The following is a 22,156-nucleotide window of genomic DNA, read 5'->3' on the forward strand; positions in this document are numbered from 1 at the left end:
TGTTACGCTTAAAGGAGTGGCGTACAAGTGGTTAAGGAGGTTAAGGCCAGGAACAATCAAGTCATGGCAGCAATTCTCTGATGAATTTCTTCAGCAACACCATGCATCCTGTGATTATGTCATGCCAATTACCAGCCCCGCTAACATAAAACAAGGTGAGAATGAAAGTCTGAAGAACTATATCCATAGGTTCAATATAGAAGCAACAAAGGTGGGAAGTTTAACCAAAGCGGAGCTCCAGATGGCTATTACAGCCGGAGTTCATCTAGGAAGCAAGTTATGGAGTAAGGTGCTCAAAAGAGAAGTTTCAAGTTTAGACGATTTCTTCGAGAGAGCACAGAAGTACATACGTGTGGAAGAGGGCCATAAGAACTCGCAGGTTGAAGAAAGCGAACCTTCCTCCAGTCGCCCCACTACCGATACATCTGAAAATTTCATATAGAAGGGGGCATCGTGATAGAGGGGTCGCAGACCAAGTTTGAGATTGAACAAAGACCATCTAGCCATGAAAGTCCCGACCCGAGGGGAGATCACCTCAAAAATTGCAAAAAGGGTCTCAAAAGTAGACGCTTGCAAAAAGGGTCTCAAAAGTAGACTCCTGAAAAAAGGGTCTCACAAGTAGACGCTTTCGAAAAGGGTCTCAAAAGTAGACGCCTACAAAAAGGGGTCTCAAAAGTAGACTCTTGCAAAAAGGGTCTCAAAAGTAGACGCCTGCAAAAAGGGTCTCAAAAGTAGACGCTTACGAAAAGGGTTCTCCAAAGTAGACGCTTGCAAAAAGGGTCTCAAAATTAGACGCCTGCAAAAAGTGTCTCAAAAGTAGACGCTTACAAAAAGAGTCTCAAAGTAAAAGCTTGCAAAAAGGGTCTCAAAGTAAACGCTTGCCAAATGGGTCTCAAAGTAGATGCTTCCAAAAAGGGTCTCAAAGAAGACGCTTGCAAAAAGGGTCTCAAAGAAGACGCTTCCAAAAATAGTACTATGCCTAATGACGAGAATGACGCTTCTCGAAAAAAATAATAAGTGGGCGCAAAAGTATATAAAAGGATAAGTAGAACCCAAGGGGTCAACATATCCTTATAAATACAACCAAGGTGCACCAAAGAGATACCTATCAAACCCCCATTTGTGTGGGCTCCAAAGAACCTCGAGCATGATAAATACAAAAAAATTATAATAATAATAAAAATAAAATAAAGAGAAGAGTCTACAAAGACGCCTAAAGGCCTCTCTATAGACTGGGGGGCAAGTGTGGATATCAAAAATCCACCAAGAAAAAAAAAGTTTCTAGTCCCTTAATGAAGTAAGCAGCTAAGGGGCACCAAGGGCGCCAAGTGCGCGATGGAGGCAGAAGGTTATTACAGGCAAACAAAATGTCAGACATTCACAAGGCCCTAAGCCTCACGAGGTCATTCTAGGCCTCCAAGCCGCATCACCTCGTAAGATGCCTCTGTCACGTGCACATGGCCCTTAGCCATTCCCCTCAGAGTCAAGGCCCCAGCCTCGGAAGATGCCTCACGCATGGGCCTCGCGGACACCACTTCGACAGCACCCAGCTGCGCCTCGCGCATGGGCCTCACGAACACCACTTCGCGCAACACCCAGTTGCACCTCACGCATGGGCCCGCGGACACCATTCCGGCAGCACCTAGTTGCACCTCGTGCATGCCAACAACTCATGCACATGCCTAGCCTCGTCCTGAGGGTCTCGCACCATGTGTCCCACACCATGGACCTCGCATCAAGAAGACGCCTCGGAGGTGTTGTTACTAAAAATTCAACACTGGTAAAGAACCTACATCTCATGTCTAAGGTCCCAAGCAACCATGTTTGAAGTTCCTTTGATCCCTCAAAGTAGTGCTCAAATCAACCCTACTCCAAATGACCACTTCACCTCGGACATCCGCTAGCGTCTCGCGCGCCCCAGGTGCCAAGCAACCGCCTCGCGCGTCCCTGGTGCCTTGTGCGCCTCGCGCGCCCCGCTCGCCTTGCGACACCACTAGGAGAGAAGCGTCTTACGGCCCCCAAGATGTGACGCACAACAGCCACGTCGTGGTCTTCGTGGTGGCCTCCTCTCACACACCAGCCTCGTCCTTAGGGGTGTCCACGTGGTGACCATGAAACAAGAATAGGTACGAAATGAGCCTACAGACCAAGAAGAGTTAGAATACGGATGGTACGGTGTCCACGCCAGACAGGTAGTGGCAGTACAAGAATGGTACATGGTCAGGACTCCCTCAACACTCTTATGAGATCGGTACCCAACAAGTAGTGGAGGCAAAATATGGTACCAAGACAGGAGTACTTTTGCAGGCCCCAGACACGTACTAGAGCAAACCACCACTGTTCCAACACTACTACCCCTGAGACCACTCACCTAACAGTGTACTTGCGTACCATCTGGTCCCTTGGACCACAATGTATCAGGGGCCATTAGAGCCCACTATAAAAGGAACCACACTTCCACATGGAAGGGGGTTGGAAAATTCATTGTAGGCTGAAGCTATTAAGCAATATACAGTTTTTACTCCATTGTTGATCTGTTTTTATCCTTCCATAAGTCCATTCTAAGTTCTTATCTAAACATCACCTTATTTACCTTTGAGTTTTCCGATCTAATTTCGTTGACGAGATTTCACCGTCAACACCGACCATATAAAAGACCTTATCCAGACCCCAAACCTATCGTTACCCTATAAATCTACAAAAAATTGGGAATCATCTCCTCCATACTAATGACCTGGCCATAAAAAAAATAATTCAAACAAAACACAATAAGTTTCTTCCTTATATCTCCACAACACAAATTTTTTACAAAATCTACTTCACTAATACATACAAGTTCATAACCTTATGATATCACTGCAACACACAATATGTATCTTAGAACTTACTTAACTATGGATGAATATTTAGGATATTCAAAACCCTCTAAAATAGTAAATAACAATAATAGTAATAATAAACAAGAAATAAAAAACACATACCAATTAAGATAATGATCCACAAGAAAACATTCCAAATAAAAACAGTCCAAAATTTACTCCTATTTATTTTCTCCAAAAAAGAAAACAAAGTTAGTAAAATCAAAAATAAATTATAACACATATAACATATACATATATACACATCACACACATATACATATACACCACACACACATATATATAATATACATATACGCACAAACACATATATTTATATACTTATGCATACACGCACACACATATATATTTATATACTTATATATATACACTTATACATATATTGTAATATCCACTGTTATTAGTAAGGGTATTTTGCTAATCTGGCTTGGGTCAGGGTATTATGGTAAATTGTATGATATTATTTGCTTGGTTGAGGGTTTTTATGGTTTGATGTTATATGTTATGTTTAGGCTCACTGAGGATACTTGAAGAGACGCGTTAGGGTATGTGGATCGCTGCTGCTTTTGAGGTAAGAAGAGTGGACATCACATGCAAGGTGTATGCTTGACATACTCTATGGTAGAAACTATTTATGTGATATGTTTATGTTATGCATGATTTTTTTAGTGAATGTTTATGTTTAATGAGCTTAAATGATGTTATGGTTATGTGTTGAGTATGTGTATGTGATAAGTGCTTGGCATGCTTACATTTAAAATGCATGTCTACAATACAAAAATGCATGCTTATGATATGTTGAAAATGCATGCTTACGTTATAAGATACTTGTCCTACTCAACTTGGACTATGTCTTTTCACGAGTTTTGATTTATGTTATATTAATTTTACTGTTATTGATTTAAATTCCCAGTTAAGGTTATGGGGTTGTGTCCTACACAGCTCTTCTTGCTCGGCTTTTGCTCATGGGTACTCTATGCTGCAGGTAAAGTCAAAGATGTGGTTACTGCACAATAAGCTGGAGAGCTTTGGCGGAGGGTGTACATGTCAAGGATTTAAGGATCATAGGGAATCGGGCCTAGATTGGAAATTTACTAAGTGTTTTTTTAAGAAATATATTTTGTTTTATGGATTGGATTTTAAGTTGTTTATTTTATTTTATTTATGAAAACTACGAAACTCCGAATTTTCATTCTTTTAAACGTTTGAGTGGTGTTTATGATCGATATTATAAATAAAAGAGTAATTTTATTTTAAACCTTAAGTATGGTAATTGTTAAATTAACACTTCAAGAAATTGAGGCGTTACAGTTGTTATCAGAGAAATGCTTTTGTTTGCTGTAGACTATCCTGACATGTACTATCGCTGCTGAAGACAAGCTCGACTTATTGCACTTTAAACTTTATTTAAGTTGTCTTGGTTATGTGACTATTCGCCATACGTGTTTTAGTGCCTTATCTGCATGTATAGAGTATATAGCATGGTTTTTATGGTTAGAGTCCCTAAGGGTCGTTTGAACAAGACTCAACGAAGGAAGCTAGCAAGAAGGATAAGAAATGTACGAAGGATAAGGATGCAGCGTTTTGCAGAATGGAGTATCAAAAAGTTAGTGGACCATTGTGTGATGGTCAATAAGCGCATTCAAGACGTGGTCTGGGAAGGAGGACTATTAAGTTGGAAGAAGACGTACGAAGTATTCAGAGATACAATTTCCTCAAGAAAGATGCAAGAAGAACTTCAAGCGGTGTGGTAGCACGTACAAGGCAAAGCTTGGGAAGGTGCTAAGTACAAGTGTACACTCAAAGCCTTCGTAAGACAACAAGGGTTCGCAATTTCCAACGAACCATCTAATCAAGAAATTTCACCAGAGCTGTTAGATAAGCTCAAAAGTTTTTTTCCTATGCATGGGATGTGGTTGTAGACATTTTGTTGTAAACAAATTGGTTTTAGTGAATTATTTTTATTTTTGGGTTGTAAACTTTGTTGAATGATGGATGTTTCAAGATATTTTTGGCTTTACAAATAAATGAAAATTAGTTGTTTGATGGATTTAAAAGTATGTTTTGGTTCCTGATTTGAAAGAGTTACACTAAGATACACTGTTGGTTTCAGGATCGAATTGAAACCATGGCTCCTAAGAGATTGGTACGGAGGAATACTTGGTTGAATCGCAACATTGATGGCCAACGTGTTGTTCACCAGTATCCCACTACAAGAAAAACACCCTTTAGCAGTGACAATATTAGCGGCGAAATTTGGTCGCCGCTAATAATGCTAATATCAGCAGCGACAAAGCATGTTCGCTACTGACATCAAAATGTTTTTTTAATTTACAAAATTATTAGCGGCGACTTTTTTTATAGTCGCCACTAATAAATTAAAAAAAATGGAGGAATTTCCCCACAAGATTTTTTCAGATGATTATTAGCGGCGACACATGTCGCCGCTAATAGTCGCCATGATAACTCCCCTCAGAACCCTTCTTCTTCATTTCACATAACTTCCTCTCTCTCATCAGCCGCCACCCGCAGCACCTCCCCAACCCCCAGTCGACGCCCCATTCTCCCCCTCTCTCCCACAGCCCCTCCCGCCCACCCGTCGCCTCGACCCCCCATCTCTTTCACATAGCGCCTCCCAGCCCCCACCCACCTGCCGCCCTGTCCCCAACATCCTTTTTTGAGAAAATAATTATGAGTAAAATTTGGAGCTTTTTCATTTGGAATGTTTTCTTTTGAATCCTTTTGTTAATTGGTATGTGTCTCTTATTTATTGTGTTTATTATTATTATTCACTACACCAAACACCCATTACCATAACACATCATTATAATACTATTTAAAAAGAGTTATTGTATATTAGGAAAGTTTCAGGCGGCAAGGGAAAATAAAATAGCGCGAAATCACTCTAAGTTTCTCTTCCTGGTATACCCATTTCCCGTGTCTCATTTCCCGGACCTATCTCTCTCGGTCTCTCACTCCCCTTCACGAAAGACAAATCCTGAGAAGGGCTACACCACATTCGAAGGCGATATAGGATGCACGATCTTCCCTAGAGACTTTGGCCAAATCAAACTCGTGAGGTTGGTGAACTAGGTGGAAAGTGCAGGTCAGCACTGTGGAGATAGAAAGGCTGATGGTTGGATCCTTCCACTGTCTTTGAACATTGAAATCAGGTAATGTTCTCGTCACCATCACCAAATTCTTTTCCCTTGCTCTCTCTCTAGCTCCCTTTCTTCTCTTTCTTCTTCATTCTGATTTAATATAGGTAGAACTAGCATTTCTATGTTGATTTGATATAGCCTAGGCTTTGGGTTAATCAATTTTACCTCTGATTTGTTGAAATGTTGTGAAAAAATGACTCAAAATCCCAATTTCAGTTCTTGGGTTTCTGAGTTCTTGAAGAACATCGAAGCTTCCTTGAGAAGCTTTATAAATTTGATAAAATCCCCTTTTTGATCTATTTGTCATATGGCTCGAGTAGGACTCAGTGTTTTACTACTGAGCAGAAAATTCCTTTTTGTCGCCAATTTGTGAAATTTGTGAAATGAGATTGACTGTTGACTATTTTGTATTACAGATATTCAAGAATGACTGCTGAACTGTTGCCAACAGTTATAACATCCATACAAAAAAGGATTGAAGTCGGTTTCCCTTTCAGAAATGACCAGACAGGTCTACTGGTATGGTTCCCTCTCTGATTATAACAATTACATAATTTTATTCACTTCATTGCATGCCTCAGTGATACTTTTCTTTTCAACAGACTGCTTCTTTTAGTTGTTTGACAGCAGCTTTCACTATCTCACCATCCTCAACGCAAGTTAAAGAAGTGCTTCTTAAAGAGATGAATGAAGGTGAGTATTATTTCATGCCATGAGGATGGTCAAGTGTTGATATTTCATATTGTCAGAAGTATGCTCAAGAGTTTTATACAACACTCCTTGTTTCATTTAATATTATAAATTCATTATTGGCTTTCTTATAGGTTTTATTGAGGCTGAAAAGAAGCCAGGTGTTCTTCTTACTTTGTTTCATTACTTGGAAAAAGTAAACAATCACACAGTATGCTTAGAGGCTCTCCAGGTAACCTATTAGTTAGTTTGGAAATACCATGCTTTATGGTTGTCAGAAATTATTCTCTTGTCAAGAATCTAGGCATTGCTTGAAGTACTCTGTATTTGGAATCTTGGATTTACTATTTGTATGCCTGTGTGGATGTATCAGGTTTTCAATGGTGGAATTAGCTATATTTTGCTATAGATATTATATAATTCTAAATACATTTTCCTGTTAGAATTGTAGTTATTTATCTCGTGTGAAGTGAGGGCATGAGTGTGTATTAGGGTATGCGTTTTCATTAGTTAGCTGTAATTGAGAAAGTGGCTATCTGTCATTGTAATTGGATCTAGTTATACAGTTTATGAAAGATAAAATAGAAGCGAATAGAAGATCTGAGTAGTATCTACTCAAGAATTTTCCATTGATTCTGCGACATGCTTCTGCAATGGTTGATTAACATTGACCTGATATCATTAAGTATAAAGTAACTAAGAAAAGACAAGTCATTATCATTCTTTTTTCTTTCTCTGCAAAGTGTTAATCTTTTTAACAACCCTTGTAATATTAATTATCAAGAATTGACAAAAGTTTAGGTTTATTAATTTAGGTAGGATTTTTAAAGATTGATTATAAGCCCCCTGAAGTTTCGGTTTATTAATTTAGCTTGGACTTTTAAGTGTCTGTAGTTACTTCTGAACCACCTCTATGTGTTCTGCAAGGTGAGAGCTGCATCAGTAACATGTTTTGCAGGCATAACTTCCTCTATATTCTTCTCTCTTGCGAAGGAGAAACATGATTTCATTCTTTCTGCTGCGGTAAGCATTGATTATGTGTTTTTGACTTGTTTCTCTTGGAAATTAATTATTTGCAGACAAGTTTATGCATTATAACTAATAGACTTTGCAGATTAATGCAGCCAAACAAGACGAGGTGCCTTCAGTTAGATCAGCTTCTTGTCGAGCCATTGGTGTCATTTCATGTTTTCCTGAAGTTTTCCAGAGGTGATTTTAAATTTTTTTCATGCTTTCATGTTTCTTTGAGCTCGAAATATAGACAGAAGAATTACTAGAAACTTAAATGGTATAGTGCGGAGACCCTGAAAAAATTGATTCACGCAGTGGAGATTAATACCCGCGACCCCTCAATATCGCTATTTCTCTTTTACTTTCAATTTTTATAATAACCTTGCTCTCTAATTTGTTCATAAGGGAGTAATATTTTCCTATACGTTTGTTGTTTCAGGTGCGAATAACTGCTTCTTGGGCTTTGGCAAACATATGTGATTCTATCCGGCACTGTATTGATACTCTTGCTTTGGAAGGCTCCACATGTGGGTTATATGTTACATAAGATATTTATTATTTTCCACTACTTTATATGAAAAGTTATTGATGTATTATACTTTTCCTTAGACTATACTACAGTCTCTGAATCAGTGGCATTACTAACTGATTATACTGAAATGACAGCACATAACACCGAAATGAATCATCTGATAGTATCAACTGTGATAGTGCCCCTGCGCTTAAACTGAAATGACAACACATAAAGTATTGTATTTTTTTGTTGATTTTCTGATGATCTTTCAAAGTTCTTCTTTCATGTTGTTTCTTCAATTTCTTCTATTACTGATTCCACAGTATTATTCCCTTGCAATATATGTATATATGAGTTGGCATGTTGTATTGGCTTCTTCTACTGTATATACTACTGGTATGTGGCCATCATTATTTTGTCTATAAGCTTGAATCACCAAAATACATGTTTCTCTCAGCACCATTGATCTATTTCTCTTCATTTTATTTATATGACAAATTGACAATGGCTTAGTCTACCTATTATGTACTCTCATACTTATTTCTGGTAAAAGAATAGTTGCGGACATTGTTTTTGATTGGCAATTAACAAGTATCAATGCTTTTAAGTATTTTCCAATATCTTTGAGGGGATTGGCCAATGTTAATTTTTATGTTACCTTCTTACTCTAGATCATATCAAGTGTATGGTTGCTTAGTACTTTGTTTCTAATACTAAGAGTCTAAGTCCTCTACTTTTTGTCTTCAGTACACTCCTGCAATAAATATTTGATGCATAGGATGTATTTGCTGAAATACTTCTTAAAATTGTGAAATGTGTGCATTCTTATTTGTTATTTATTTTTAATTTTTTGTTGTACACACTTGATTTTCAAGTTATTACTTTGCTGTTCTGACTAATCATCAATAGTCCTGTTTATTTTATTGAAACATTTTATTCTCCTTGTTCAGTTTCCTATTGAATGCTCTCTTACCTTGAGACTAGTATGAATAGAACTACTGAATGTTGTATGTCCAAACAGGAGCCAGAGTCCTTGGGATGCTTGTTAGAGTTGTCATGGAATGGACAGAAGTCACTGTCATTGAAAGGGGCAACCCGTAAATTCCTAGAAGATGGTGATAAAGTTATCATCACTAGTTTTTGCAAGGTTCTTTGATTCACTAAGACCTCTCTTTTATTTTTCTATTTAATGTGATAAACACTCTCTATTAGTACCAAGGCACCCAAAGTACTAAGTCATTTGCTCTAGAATGTTTAATTGCTCTATACTCATTTTGAAAAGATACATAATCTACCAGGGAAAAGTATAAGATATAGAAACAGGGGACGATTTTGAATATTGAGCTGAACCAATAGAGGGAAATTTAAAATCTGAACTTTTCATCAGTCTAATGCATTTGCATGATTCTGTGAACATTCTGCCCCATATTGATAACAAAAAATTAAAATAGAAATCTAAATTATGTGGAGGTCATGTCAAGTTAGATAATGTCTACTAGCAAATCTTAGCTAGTTTGGTATGGTCTCATTCCATGGCAAGTATAATAAATTATTTAATGGCTACAGAATAGAGAGGATGGGGGATTACACTCTTATATATTTTTTTTAGTGGACAAATCTTAATGAATAGAAATCTAAATTTACAATTATATGCTTCACTTTCTTTTAAAATGTATGTCATCTATGTTCGTGCTAGTAGGTATGTCTCTGTGGTTTGCTTTAGAGGACTTGTAAAAAAAAAATTGATTTCTTATGGAGGACATGTCGATTTTTTTTTAAAGTGCTTTCTTTCTGTATAAATTGGCTGCTTTTTATTTTCCTGTTACTAGCACAAGTTCTCTGTTTTGTATGCTTGATTCTATGAGCACATTCTAGAATTTCCTATATAAAATATCAAGTAATAACCCATAGATAAGTTTTTTTGAGCATTTTAATTGAATTTGACATTGGAATTAAACCTCCTTACTGATGCAGAACCAAGAAAGAAAAAAGAATGAGAGACATAGACATTGATAGAAATGACAAAGAACTAGAGAGAAAGATAACAGTTTTATTGAGAGACAATCTGATTTTTTTTTATTCTATCATTTTACAAATAATTCACACCCCTTTTAATCATTTTCTTTATTCTTTCCTGGATTTTATTTTTTTCTTTCTTTTTTTGGCTGTTTAAGTTTCTTTCCTTAATTGCAAGAAATAAACTAAAGCTATGAATGTGTTTTTGGTCCCCTTTCTAAAATTGTTTGGATGTTCTCATATGCAAACGTGCTTCACTTATCATGATGTTCTTCTGTTAAAAGTATTCTAGAATGTTCTAGGAGAAACCTAGAATTAATTAGACTATGATATAGATTATTATAGAATTATTTAGAGAATAGTAGAAACTAGTTAATGACTTGGAAAATTCTAGAAAGTTTTAGATTTCTTCATTGTATCCTAATAGAAGAGTGGTGTGTATAGATGTGATCTCAATCGTTAGGCCAGAAGTAAATGAGGGTTTGAATAAGTATCCATATGTTAAAAAGCTATGTTCAAGAACAGTTGCTAACACTTGGTATATGTTTGTCTCAGTATCTTATGCTCTGTTATGAGTTTTCTGGTTTTTTTGATATGATTCTTTCTGTGGTTTTTGTTGTTGGTTTTAAGTGATCCACAGAAGAGAGCCATATACGATCAATATGCTGAAGAAGGTCTCAAAGGACAAGTGCCACCCCCTGATGCAGCAGGGGGATTCCCTGGTGGTGGTGCTACTTTCTTTCAAACTGGGGATGGTCCAAGTTAGTTATTTACTGATTAGTGGTGCCTTCCTAAATATACAATCGAAGATATATTTAATAGAGATTGACCTTCCTGTATTCACCTTTAAATTATGCGTTTCTATTCCTCGATTGTTGTGATTGATCTATTTCCACTGATTAATTTTTTTTCTTTACTGACTGTAGTGTTGGACACAAGAGATAGGTCATTCTTGAAAAACAACTGGTACAAATTACAGGTTGAAAATTTTAGTTCCTTATCAAGTTCAAATTCCTTTCCTTCTATTTTAATTCATTAATATTTTCTTTTCTTGCTCCAAAAATTTATTTAGGAAAAGAATGAGCTGATCTTAAGGTGAAGAGAGCAGTGATAATTATAGCTATTCTGATTGGATTAACTTGTGGGATGATTTTAATTGGCTTTTACATTTGCAAGTGGAGAGCATTTTATGGTAAGAGTCTCTACCCTTACTTCATTCATCTATTAATGTAATATTTTAGCTGAGTAATATTTTGACCTTGCAAATCCAAGAAGTATATGGTCTATAAAGAAATTGACAAGTTTTTATTCTAACAAAGTAACAATTGCCATTGAGGGTTAGCCAACATTCATGGCATAACATAAAAATTCATTTGAAACTAAATAGAACTTAAAGAAAATACTGATTTTGAAGACACGTACAATATAGATATTTTTAAGCATACCTGGAAATTTTGAACAGAACATATGCATTGTTCTTGTGAATATATTTTAGAATCGACCATAAGACATGGTTTGTGTGAATTGGATGGGAATTTTTTAACATGCACTTACAGAGCATTTTTCATGATATGTGTATATAACTGGTGTTATCATGTCATTTGTTGTTGCTTTATTGGTATTCTATAAATATGAAAGAGATCAATGCTCTAAATCTGAGTTTGAATGTTTGTTATTTGTGTACTGTTTAAGTTTATTCATTTTTTTTCTTTCACTTTTGTCTGCTACCTTGTTTATAATATATGGTCAAATTTGTTAAAATTCCATTTAGATAGATAGCCATGTAGAGTATTTGTGGAATACAGAAGTAATATTCAGTCATTAATAACTCTACATGATACCTTTGAATATAACTAATAAAGGTAATATATATATATGGTTATTAACTCTCATGCATGTTTTGCTCAAGCAAAAAGAAAAAAAAAAGAAAGAAAAACAAGAGCAAATTGAGTTTGATGAAGCAAAACAAAAGAGCTGAAAAATGAGTAGCAGATCCCTCTATTAATCATAGACCAATAAGGACTCTACTCCTAGCAAAACCTCAAGGACTGGCACTATTTTTGTAACCTGATCTGATCTTTATTACAAACTTTGTAGACTTTTCTTTAGAGTTTGTTTATAAAATTAAGGTTGCCGGTGTCCTTGCTTTTGCTATAATTTTACTGAAGTCTTCAAAATGAACTGGAGGTGCCTGAATCATGATGTATATCATCTAATTGGTAAGTTAAAGTTGAAATAAGTGTTTTTGGCCACTTGAATCTTATTGTTGCTATCTCAGATGCTGAACAGAGAGAAGTAGATACCTGACACTTCATGTAAACAGCCCCTTGGCTTGGTTTACTTCCCAAGGCTGATGGGCAAATATTACATTCTCAAGATGGTGGAGATAGTCCAATTCTCAGTCTCTTTAAATTAGTCACTGCTGCAATATTATCTAAGCCAGGGTGCCCAAATCCAACCTCTTTCAGCACCCTATGATTTTCCATTATGTCATATTTTATATATTTCTTTGAAGTAGAACCTGTTTTATGGTCTCTACAGAGCTTTCTTTGTATTAACTAGAGTTTTCCAATTTTCTCAGGAAATCAAATCCTTGTTTCCTACCGATTGCAGTCCATTCTAAGCTGGTTTTGGAAATAGAGATGCAGATGAAGTTAGCTACCTTAAGGTCAGAATTCCACTAGGAAAAAATTACTATGCCTGAAAATGAGCAAAGTCAGAACTGAAAGAGCTTCTTCAGAGCTTTGGAAGGTACTTTTTTCCAATTCATTCTTAATATGATTTTACCTTCTTTCTCAGCTGCTTTGAGTTTTTCCATCTCTGATCCTAAACATGCTTTACTTTTCAACTTTATCCAGATATAAGATTGCTCAAAAGGTTTGTTTTTTGGCATATAAATTGAAAACATATTTATGAGCACTTTCCATGTTTTTTTTCTTCATGAAAGCTGTTAAGTTGTGCTGAATGAATGTAACTTTGGGTTTGCAGGTTGCGGGTTTAGCTGTTGTTTGTGTTATATGTTTCACCTCTAATGCTTTTGCAGGCAGCAAGAGCAGCTGATTATATTATTGGGAGTAAGTTGCTGATACCTAAACCCCTCCTCTCACTTTTTGGAAACTTGACAGAACGAATAGGGTAGAGTGATTTCTTTGGAGAAATTCTTGACAATATTTGTAGTTGAGGCCTTTAGAATGGAAGAATGTATTTCACTAATTTTTGTATACATTTCTTGTTTTGTATTTAGTGATAAAGGAATCTGAATTGGGCATAAATTATGTTGTAATATGATTTCTTAAGCCTAGACTAGTAGACTAAATATTTTAATTACATTTGAGTAATTGATAAAAATCTATTTATGTTACCTTATTTGGCTTCAACTTTCATATTTGTTTTCCTAGTTTTGTGTAAGTAAAAAAAGATTATGTTTCTCTAAGCTAATATAACACATGTGTTATACTAAAGTGTAGTATAACACAAAAAATGTGTTATACTAAAGTATAGTATAGCACAAAAAGTGTGTTATACTAAAGTGTAGAATAACACAAAAAAAGTGTTATATAATCGACTATAAATAACATAATTAAACAGTTATCTATATATTAAAATAACACAGAAATTGTGTTATCGTTGACAGTACAATAACACATCTATATAACACTGATAAACTGTTATGTAAAGTACCCTGACCTACGATAACATAGTTGGTTTGTTATCGTATGTTTTGATAACACATTTTCGGTGTTATTAAAAGCATTTTTTCTTGTAGTGATTATTATTATTATTTACTATTGTTAGAGGAGTTTGAATATCCTAAAATTCATCCAAAGTGAAGTAGGTTCTATTAAATTTTGGTGTGGTGTGGAGATATAAGGAAGAAACTTGTTGTGTGTTGTTTGAATTGTATTTTTTTAACTGTTTACATATGGCTAGGTGATTAGTATAAGGGAGATGCTGCAATTTTTTTTGTAGATTTATAGGGTCAGGATATGGTTGGGCTCAGGATAGGTCTTTTATAGGGTCGGGGGTCAGGATAGAGTCTTTATAGGGTCAAGGATCAGGATAGAGTCTCTATAGGGTCGAGGTCGAGTTGGGATAGGGTCGGGGTCGAGATAGGGTCTTTATAGGGTCGGGGGTCGGGATGAGGTCTTTATAGGGTCGGCATAGGGTCTTCATAGGGTCGGGGGTCGGGATAGTGTCTTTATAGGGTCAGGATATGGTCTTTATAGGTTCAGGGGTCTAGATAGTGTCTTTATAAAAAAAATGTTATTATTTCTAATAACAAAGAAAATTGTTATTACTTCTTATGACAAAGAAAATTGTTACTATTTCTTATAACAAAAAATCATTATTATTTTTAATAACAAAAAAAATTGTTATTATTTCTAATAACAAAAAAATTCTTATTATTTCTTATAACCAACAATTGTTATTATTTACCGTAGACAACGATTAATAAGAGTTGGATGAAATTGAGAAATCGTGCATGTGATGCTTATTGGATCGCTCTCCAAAATTTCATGAATATGGCATCATAACACAAATATTATGACGAGAGAATAAGATGTCCTAGCATCAGATTCATGAATCTTAGTGTACTTTGGATGTCGTTTAGGCACATATATTTGATCGGGGTTTCCAACAGAGTTATGAACAATGTATTTACCATGGGGAAGTATAAGAAGATGTTGATGATGAAGGGATGAATGAGAATGAGCCCGTAGTTGAGATGCGAGATGTCGTTGACTATTTCCTTTTACTGAAGAAGCTGTAGAATGGGTCAGTACTATGACGAGTTATTCGACGAGATTGAAGCTGAGTTGTATCTGGGTTGTGATTGGATATCATCGCTGAAATTTTTAGCTAAGTTGATGCACTTGAAAGTGAGGGGGAAGATACATAACAACACATTTGATTTATTGTTGAAGTTATTAAAGTTTGCATTTTCGAAGGAAAACAAAATTCCAGCATCCCACTACAAGGCACAAGTAACTGAGTAAATTAGGGTTGGGATGCTAATCAATACATGTGTGTAGATATGATTGTTGCTTATTTTATAATGAGCATGCATCTATAGATTCATGTCAGGTGTGCCGGAGTAGCAGGTGGATAAATGAGAAGAATAAAGGGAAAAATGTCCCGCATAAGGTGATTTGTTATTTTTCGTTGATTCCTCGATTCAAAAGATTGTACAGTTCAAGGCATACAGTGAAAGAGATGCTATGGCATCATATTGGGAGATTGAAAGAAAATGGGATGATGCGTAATCCAGTTGATGGGTTAGTATGGAAGGATTTTGACGTCATACATCCTGATTTTGCAAGAGATCCTAGAAATGTTCATCTGGGCTTGGCTGCCGATGGGTTTAATCCATTTGGCAACATGAGTTTATTGTACAGCATGTGGCTAGTTGTCTTGACGAACTATAATCTACCACCCTGACTCTGTATGAAGGACCATTATTTCATGCTGACTTTTTTTATTCCTGGGTCAAAATCATCAGGTAAGGACATGGATGTATTTTTTAGACCATTGGTGGACGAGTTGAAAGAGTTGTGGATTAACGGGGTGGAAACTAGGGATGGTTGAAACAATAATATGTTCAAGATGCATGCGGCCCTTTTGTGGATGGTGAGCAATTTTCCTATACTTGAAGTAGTTTATCTGGATGCAGTGATCAGGGTTACAAGGCTAGTCTTGCACGCAATGAAGACGCATCCTCTATCTGAGTGATTGCTAAGACATTTTATTTTGGTCATAGAAAATTCTTGGCTAGTAATCATTAGTGGAGAAAGGATACTCAATTCGATGGAAAAGTTGAGTAAAGACGTCCTCCAAGAAAGTTTACTTGTCCGGATATCTTAGATCAATTTAATGCCCTTCCACCTCAAGTCTCGGGGAAACATGAGAATTTTGGAGGTTTGAAACGAAAAAGAGGTGCGGAGGATAGTAATTGGCAGAAAAAAAGCATCTTTTATGAACTTGACTACTAGAGCACGAACAAGTTAAAACACAACATAGATGTTATGCACGTTGAGAAGAATGTATGTGACAGTGTCCTTGGTAATATCTTTGATAACGATAAGTCCAAAGACACTACTAATGCAAGACATGATCTAAAGAATATGGGAGTTAGAGACGCATTGTGGATATATGATGATCATAATAAAAAGTTAATAAAACCACATGCTCCTTACATGTTTGACTCTTGAAGATAGGCGAGAATTTCTTCAATTTCTAAAAGGTGTTAAACTGTCAGATGGCTTTTGTGCGAACTTGAAGAAGAAAGTGACTGATAATGACTCAAATATCATTGGGTTGAAGTCACACGACTGTCATGTGATAATGCAATGATTACTTCCAGAGGGTAACCGCAAGTTTCTACCAGAATCTATATTAGGCACCATAATGGAACTATGCAATTTCTTGAGACAATTATGTTCGCGGACCTTGAATGTAAATGATATGGAGAAAGCTTAAAGGCAGGTCATTCACATCTTATGCAAAATAGAGTTGATTTTTCCTCCAGCTTTTTTTGACATAATGATACATTTGGTCTTGCATTTGCATGAAGAGGTTTTATTGGGTGGGCTGGTATTTATGAGATGGATGTATCATTTTGAAAGATACATGAAAAAATTAAAAAACTTCGTCAGGAATAAAGCTCGTCCTGAAGGGTGCATAGGTAAAGGATATGTGGCAGATGAAGCTTTAACATTTTGTTTCATGTCGTTCAAAGGTGTGGAAACCAAATTTAATCGTCCGGATCGAAATGCGGATATAGTTTATGTTCCACGCCACCTTTAAGTGTTTCAATCTCAATGTCATCCATTGAGTAAGGGATTTCAAGTGCCTCTCCACGAAAAGACTCGGAATATAGTTGAGTGGTTCATACTGGAGAATTCTTCTGAAATCGAAGTCTATATAGAGTAGTTTAATTTAATTATATTTTTTTTAATGTTATTTTTAAAGTAACATCTTTGAACTGTAACACTATGTTAATCAACAGCGAACACCTTCGTCGGATCAAACAGAGGGATCCATTGGGCGATCAAAACCTTTTGCACAAAAAAGAGTTTCATTCCTGGTTTCATTTATACCTATGAAATTCTTTGTTGTTAGATTGTTATATAAGTTTCTCATTATAATATGTTTTTCTATATTTAGATATATGACTTGCACCAGCTCGAGTCATTAGATAATGGGGATGAGTTGCTAGCTTTAGCATCTAGGTCTGATCTTTTGGCGTACTCCTATCAAGCATGTATAGTGAATGGGGTTTGATATGTTACACACAATCGAGATTGAAACATATTACACAAAATAATGGAGTGTATGTTGCTGGGACATAAAGTTTTAACTATTATGGACAACTGGAAGAGATATTGGAGGTATCTTATACTGGTGTATATTCAGTTGTATTATTTTGATGTAAATGGTTCAACACGGACCCCAAAAAAAATACTGAAAATAATTTCACCACTATAAATGTGAGCAATGAATGATATAAAGATGAACCGTACATACTTGTGAACCAAGCTAAACATGTTTTCTATCTCGATGATCTACTTAGAGGTTGAGCTTAGATAGTTGTTGAAGAAGTGAATCATAGGCAAGTTTGGGATATTCCAGACAATTTTGATCATATTGTTGATGTTGTACATGACACAAACTCATCCAATTTTATATTGACTATTGAGCTCGGGGAGTTGGTTGTTCAACAATCTAATCAACCAACAACATTGATAGGCACCGTCCCTTGACCTTATTCGACTGGTCAAGATACTGATGATTTTATTAATGATGATGAAGAAGAAGTCGAAGACGTAGAAGAAGCTAATGACTAGGGTCATTTACTTGTTGACCTTAGTGGTGATGATAACACCAATCATGTTTTAACAATAGATGTTAATTTCATAAGTGATGACAGTGACTATTGTACTTAGTTCTTGTATATGTGTAAGAAAAACTTTATATTTGAATAATTATATATCATAAATGTTGAACGATTTATAGATTTGTTACGTTGTGGATTTGTAATAAGAAATGTTAAATCATAATTATGTCACTACAAGAAAAAATGCTTTTAATAACACCAAAAATGTGTTATCAAAACATACCATAACACTTTTTGATGTGTTAAGACTAACTATGTTATCGTAGGTCAGGGTACTTTACATAACACTTTAACATTGTTATACAGATGTGTTATTATACTGTCAACAATAACACACTTTCTTTGTTATTTTAATAAATAGATAAGTGTTTAATTATATTATTTATAGTCGATTATATAAAACATTTCAACACTTATAAATTTGTGTTATACTACACTTTAGTATAACACATTTTTTGTGTTATACTACACTTTAGTATAACACATTTGTTGTGTTATATAATGAAGTTTGCATAACATAATTCTTTTCTTATAAAAAGTGTTATTGTAATAGATATTATAATACATTTTTCGTATTATTTTAATATTTAGATAAGTTTAAATTCTCATTATATATTCATTTATATAACACTAATTTATTATATTATATTTTTATTTTTTATTTATATAATTAAAATTAGCTTTCTAATATATACTAGCATCATCAAATGAACTTGATTTTCAAATAACGAAAAGTAAAAAGCATTCAACATTGTATTAACAATCCAAAAATTAGTTTAAAACATTCAACACTGTCATCAACAACAAAATGTTCTTTAAGTATTCAAGTAATCTTAAATATTCAACATATTGAAAAGTTATTACTTTCAGCACAAAATATTGAAGAGTTTAATTTTTTACATAATAACACGTCAAAATTTGAGTAGTTGCACACTCCTACAGTACTATTTGATAGGAAAAAAACATGCAATTGAAGTTGCTTCATTGTACCAGCCACAATGATCTGATCTTCACTTCCAATTCTAGCAAAACCAACACACTCTGTGTCTTCATTGCAGACTGCAACACAACATAATACAACAACATTCAATGTTAAATTGATAAACTAAGTCTGATTTAGTTGTTTGAACTTCAAAGTTAAGACATGAGTGAGTTATAGAGTAATAGTAGTAGTTATAATTACCAGATTCTACTTTTGCTTGCACAACTTCTAGGAGCTGCTCAATGGCAGTCTTTATTGTCATGTACCTAGGTGGTTCATACTACTTCTTCCCTCTAAAATTAAACAAGAAATACAGAGAAAAACTCAGATCCTGCATGTATTAATTTAAAGAGCATTAATTTAAAGATCCAATCCTAGGAAGCCACAAGCGGAGAACAACTCAGAACCTGCATGCATAAGAAGATCATGAAATTTCTAGGAAGTACGAAGCATAAATGTAGAAAGACAACTCTGACGTACTGACCTGTTCAAAAAATAAAAGTGTTACTCAATTATCAACACATAAAAAGCATAGAACAGCAAGATTCAATTGCTACTGCAAAAGCAGAAAACATAGAAACAAATGACCAAGGGATGATCAAAAAGTTGTTCTCTTCAACACCAAAAGCTAGTTTCTTATTGTTACTAAAATCACTCCCATAAAGAAATAATATAAATCAAGAAAAACAAAAAGAACAAAGAACATAGAGAGAAACTAATTTCAGAGGAAAAATAAAACAAATAAGGTCATTAAATACAAGAATTGAAACTTATCACATTTGAGAGTAAAGGAAACCAGGAGACCAGACCTATGCAACTCAGGAGAAAAAGAAAGGGAAAGGACAATTCATACTAACTAATTTATCACCCTATATTCCATAAGAAGAACCAATATGAAGAAACAATTCATACAATTTGTACTAACTTCTATCCCCATTTATTTCTTCTCTAAAGACCTAGCAAAGTTAATTCCTTTCTATAAAGTTCAATACATACATATCATTGATGTGTAAATAGCTTTGGCAAAATTCTCTCTGTGATAGGTAACCAACAGGGCATCAAGTATGGCATCCAAATTAACAAGTAGAATGTGAATATGGCTGTTAGAGGTCCTTTATGAAGCCCATGCTATTCCTCTTATTCTCCCAAAGTTTCTCTTTCTTTCTAAGTTGGAAGTGGGAAATGTGTTTAGAGTTAGGTTATGGGAAACAAGACAAACAAAAACTGGGAAAAAAAAAACAAAAGTGGAAACAAAAAAATTACCCTGTTTCTTTAAATGAATACTCTTTCACTCTCTTAGCTAATTCAATTTCAGTAGCAGCTGCACCAGGAACCATTCGGCTATCCCTGCACATAGCCTAACAGGAAAAGTACCCGGTAAGAATGGTTAGTGGGGTAGATAAGTTTCCAATTCATAAGTCTGATGTAACAAGTACTGTCAAAAAACCTACTCTGTATGGATCATACGGTCATACCATCCTAAGAAGATTGTAATAGACAATTAAAGATACCTAATGTTGCTTCTAAATAAAGATCGATACACAAAGAAAAACTAGTCCAAATTACCTTGTAAGTATTTACTCCATCATCAACTGCTCTTTCAATGTCATCTAAAATGTTATCTGTGCTTCCTCGCAATAAAACAGTGGTTACGGAGTTCCCACCTTCTTCATTCTTCACAACAGTGAAGTGCTACAAATATTTGACAGATTTCATAAAAGATCAAAAGCATTTAGATATGTACAACAATCACAAGTATGTTTTGAAAATTAGTAAGTTAATCAATAAAAAAGCACAATAGAAGGTGATATACTTGTAGCGCTCATAGAAATGAAGTGCCATCTCCCCAACTGCTGCTCCACTAACAATTACTTTGGCACCTGAATCAGCAACTGCCTTTATAAGCTCCTCAACTTTAGCTTCTTCAGTTTTCGCATAATTTTCTAGCTACAAGATATTAAAAAAACTATGAGAACTACTTAAAGGCACATAATACATAAAAATTTCAAGGATAACATAACAAGCCAAGATATTAAGAAGCAATTTTATATCAACTGGAGCAAGAACAGAGCAGAACAGTATTCTCACGATGGTGTCATTTGGCATTCCTGAGTCAAGAATACCCACCAATATCGTGGGAAAGAATAGAATTGCAAGCCCAAAACTGTCCAGCAAGAAAAGCTTTTCTTTTTTTAATTCATCATTCATCAATGATAAAATATGAACTAAACAACCAAAAGAAATTAGAAAAATCGATGCCACTAAACATTAATATGAGATGAAGGAAAATTTTGCACAATACATTAGTTACGTGGAGGATCAAAATTAGCCACAACAACAAAGGCATTGACAGACAGGCAACTACAAGTGCATGCAAATAAAAAGCAAGAAATAAAAAAAATAAAACAGAAAATAACTGCTAAGTATATTGGCTACCTCATGAATAAGCAAGCCAGAATAAGAAGAGAAACGTTCATATAACAGCAAGTAAAAAATATCCATTTCAGAATTTTACTTGGTCAGCACTATGAATTAGAACTGCTCCTTTTGTCTCAATTACAAAGGTATCCACACCACCAACAAATACAACAACCTGAATGAAGTAGGTATAATAGAACATACAAGCTTAAAAAGCTAGACATGCTATTTCAAAAAAAAAAAAAATACAAGTATTAAAAAAAATTGCTAGGTTCAAAAGCTACTAATTACTATAGAAGTCCGAAAGGAATATTAATAATAAGTAGCTACCAATATACTTGTAAAAAAAAAAGTAGCTTAAAAAGCAGTACATAAGACCCTACTTCTGAATGTTGTACCAAAAATCAGTAAAAATCTAAAATATTTTTATTGAGACAATTTTAATCAAAGGGAAAAAAATAGCAAGCATAGGATGAAATAGCCATCTCAGCATCATCTAACATGAAAATAAACTCCCCACCATTTCTTAATGCAATATTTAAATTTTCAACAAACCAGATTATGGAATCCTAAAGAGTGGGAAACAAGATC

General features: G+C 34.9%; 1 protein-coding gene and 1 long non-coding RNA gene across 3 annotated transcripts; both read left to right on the top strand.

Moving 5' to 3' along the window:
- The first annotated feature begins 6,440 nt into the window (after positions 1-6,440).
- LOC133833863 (uncharacterized) lies at positions 6,441-9,589 on the top strand. Of its 2 annotated transcripts, none has more exons than XM_062263478.1 (7): positions 6,441-6,559; positions 6,657-6,733; positions 6,865-6,962; positions 7,658-7,753; positions 7,845-7,939; positions 8,181-8,268; positions 9,277-9,589. In XM_062263478.1, the coding sequence occupies exons 1-6, from the start codon at positions 6,540-6,542 to the stop codon at positions 8,188-8,190; spliced, it is 396 nt and encodes a 131-aa protein (XP_062119462.1). In that variant the 5' UTR covers positions 6,441-6,539; the 3' UTR covers positions 8,191-8,268; positions 9,277-9,589. The 2 variants fall into 2 exon arrangements, with proteins under 2 accessions (XP_062119462.1, XP_062119461.1); XM_062263477.1 differs by having other exon boundaries at positions 6,447-6,559; positions 6,643-6,733.
- A 1,769-nt stretch (positions 9,590-11,358) lies between these two features.
- On the top strand, positions 11,359-13,605 carry LOC133833864 (uncharacterized). The gene is made up of 3 exons (XR_009893181.1): positions 11,359-11,463; positions 12,853-13,022; positions 13,260-13,605. It is a non-coding gene; the product is annotated as an uncharacterized LOC133833864 (long non-coding RNA).
- The last annotated feature ends 8,551 nt before the right edge of the window (positions 13,606-22,156 follow it).

This window comes from Humulus lupulus, chromosome 5, assembly GCF_963169125.1.
Source record: "Humulus lupulus chromosome 5, drHumLupu1.1, whole genome shotgun sequence".
Lineage (NCBI taxonomy): Eukaryota > Viridiplantae > Streptophyta > Magnoliopsida > Rosales > Cannabaceae > Humulus > Humulus lupulus.

Bases quoted from the DNA above. Each gene is read 5' to 3' on its own strand.
- LOC133833863 (XM_062263477.1), top strand. From the start codon at position 6,467: ATGACTGCTGAACTGTTGCCAACAGTTATAACATCCATACAAAAAAGG. The intron at 6,734-6,864 runs GTGAGTATTATT...GCTTTCTTATAG, and splicing joins TCTTAAAGAGATGAATGAAG to GTTTTATTGAGGCTGAAAAG. The intron at 6,963-7,657 runs GTAACCTATTAG...GTGTTCTGCAAG, and splicing joins TATGCTTAGAGGCTCTCCAG to GTGAGAGCTGCATCAGTAAC.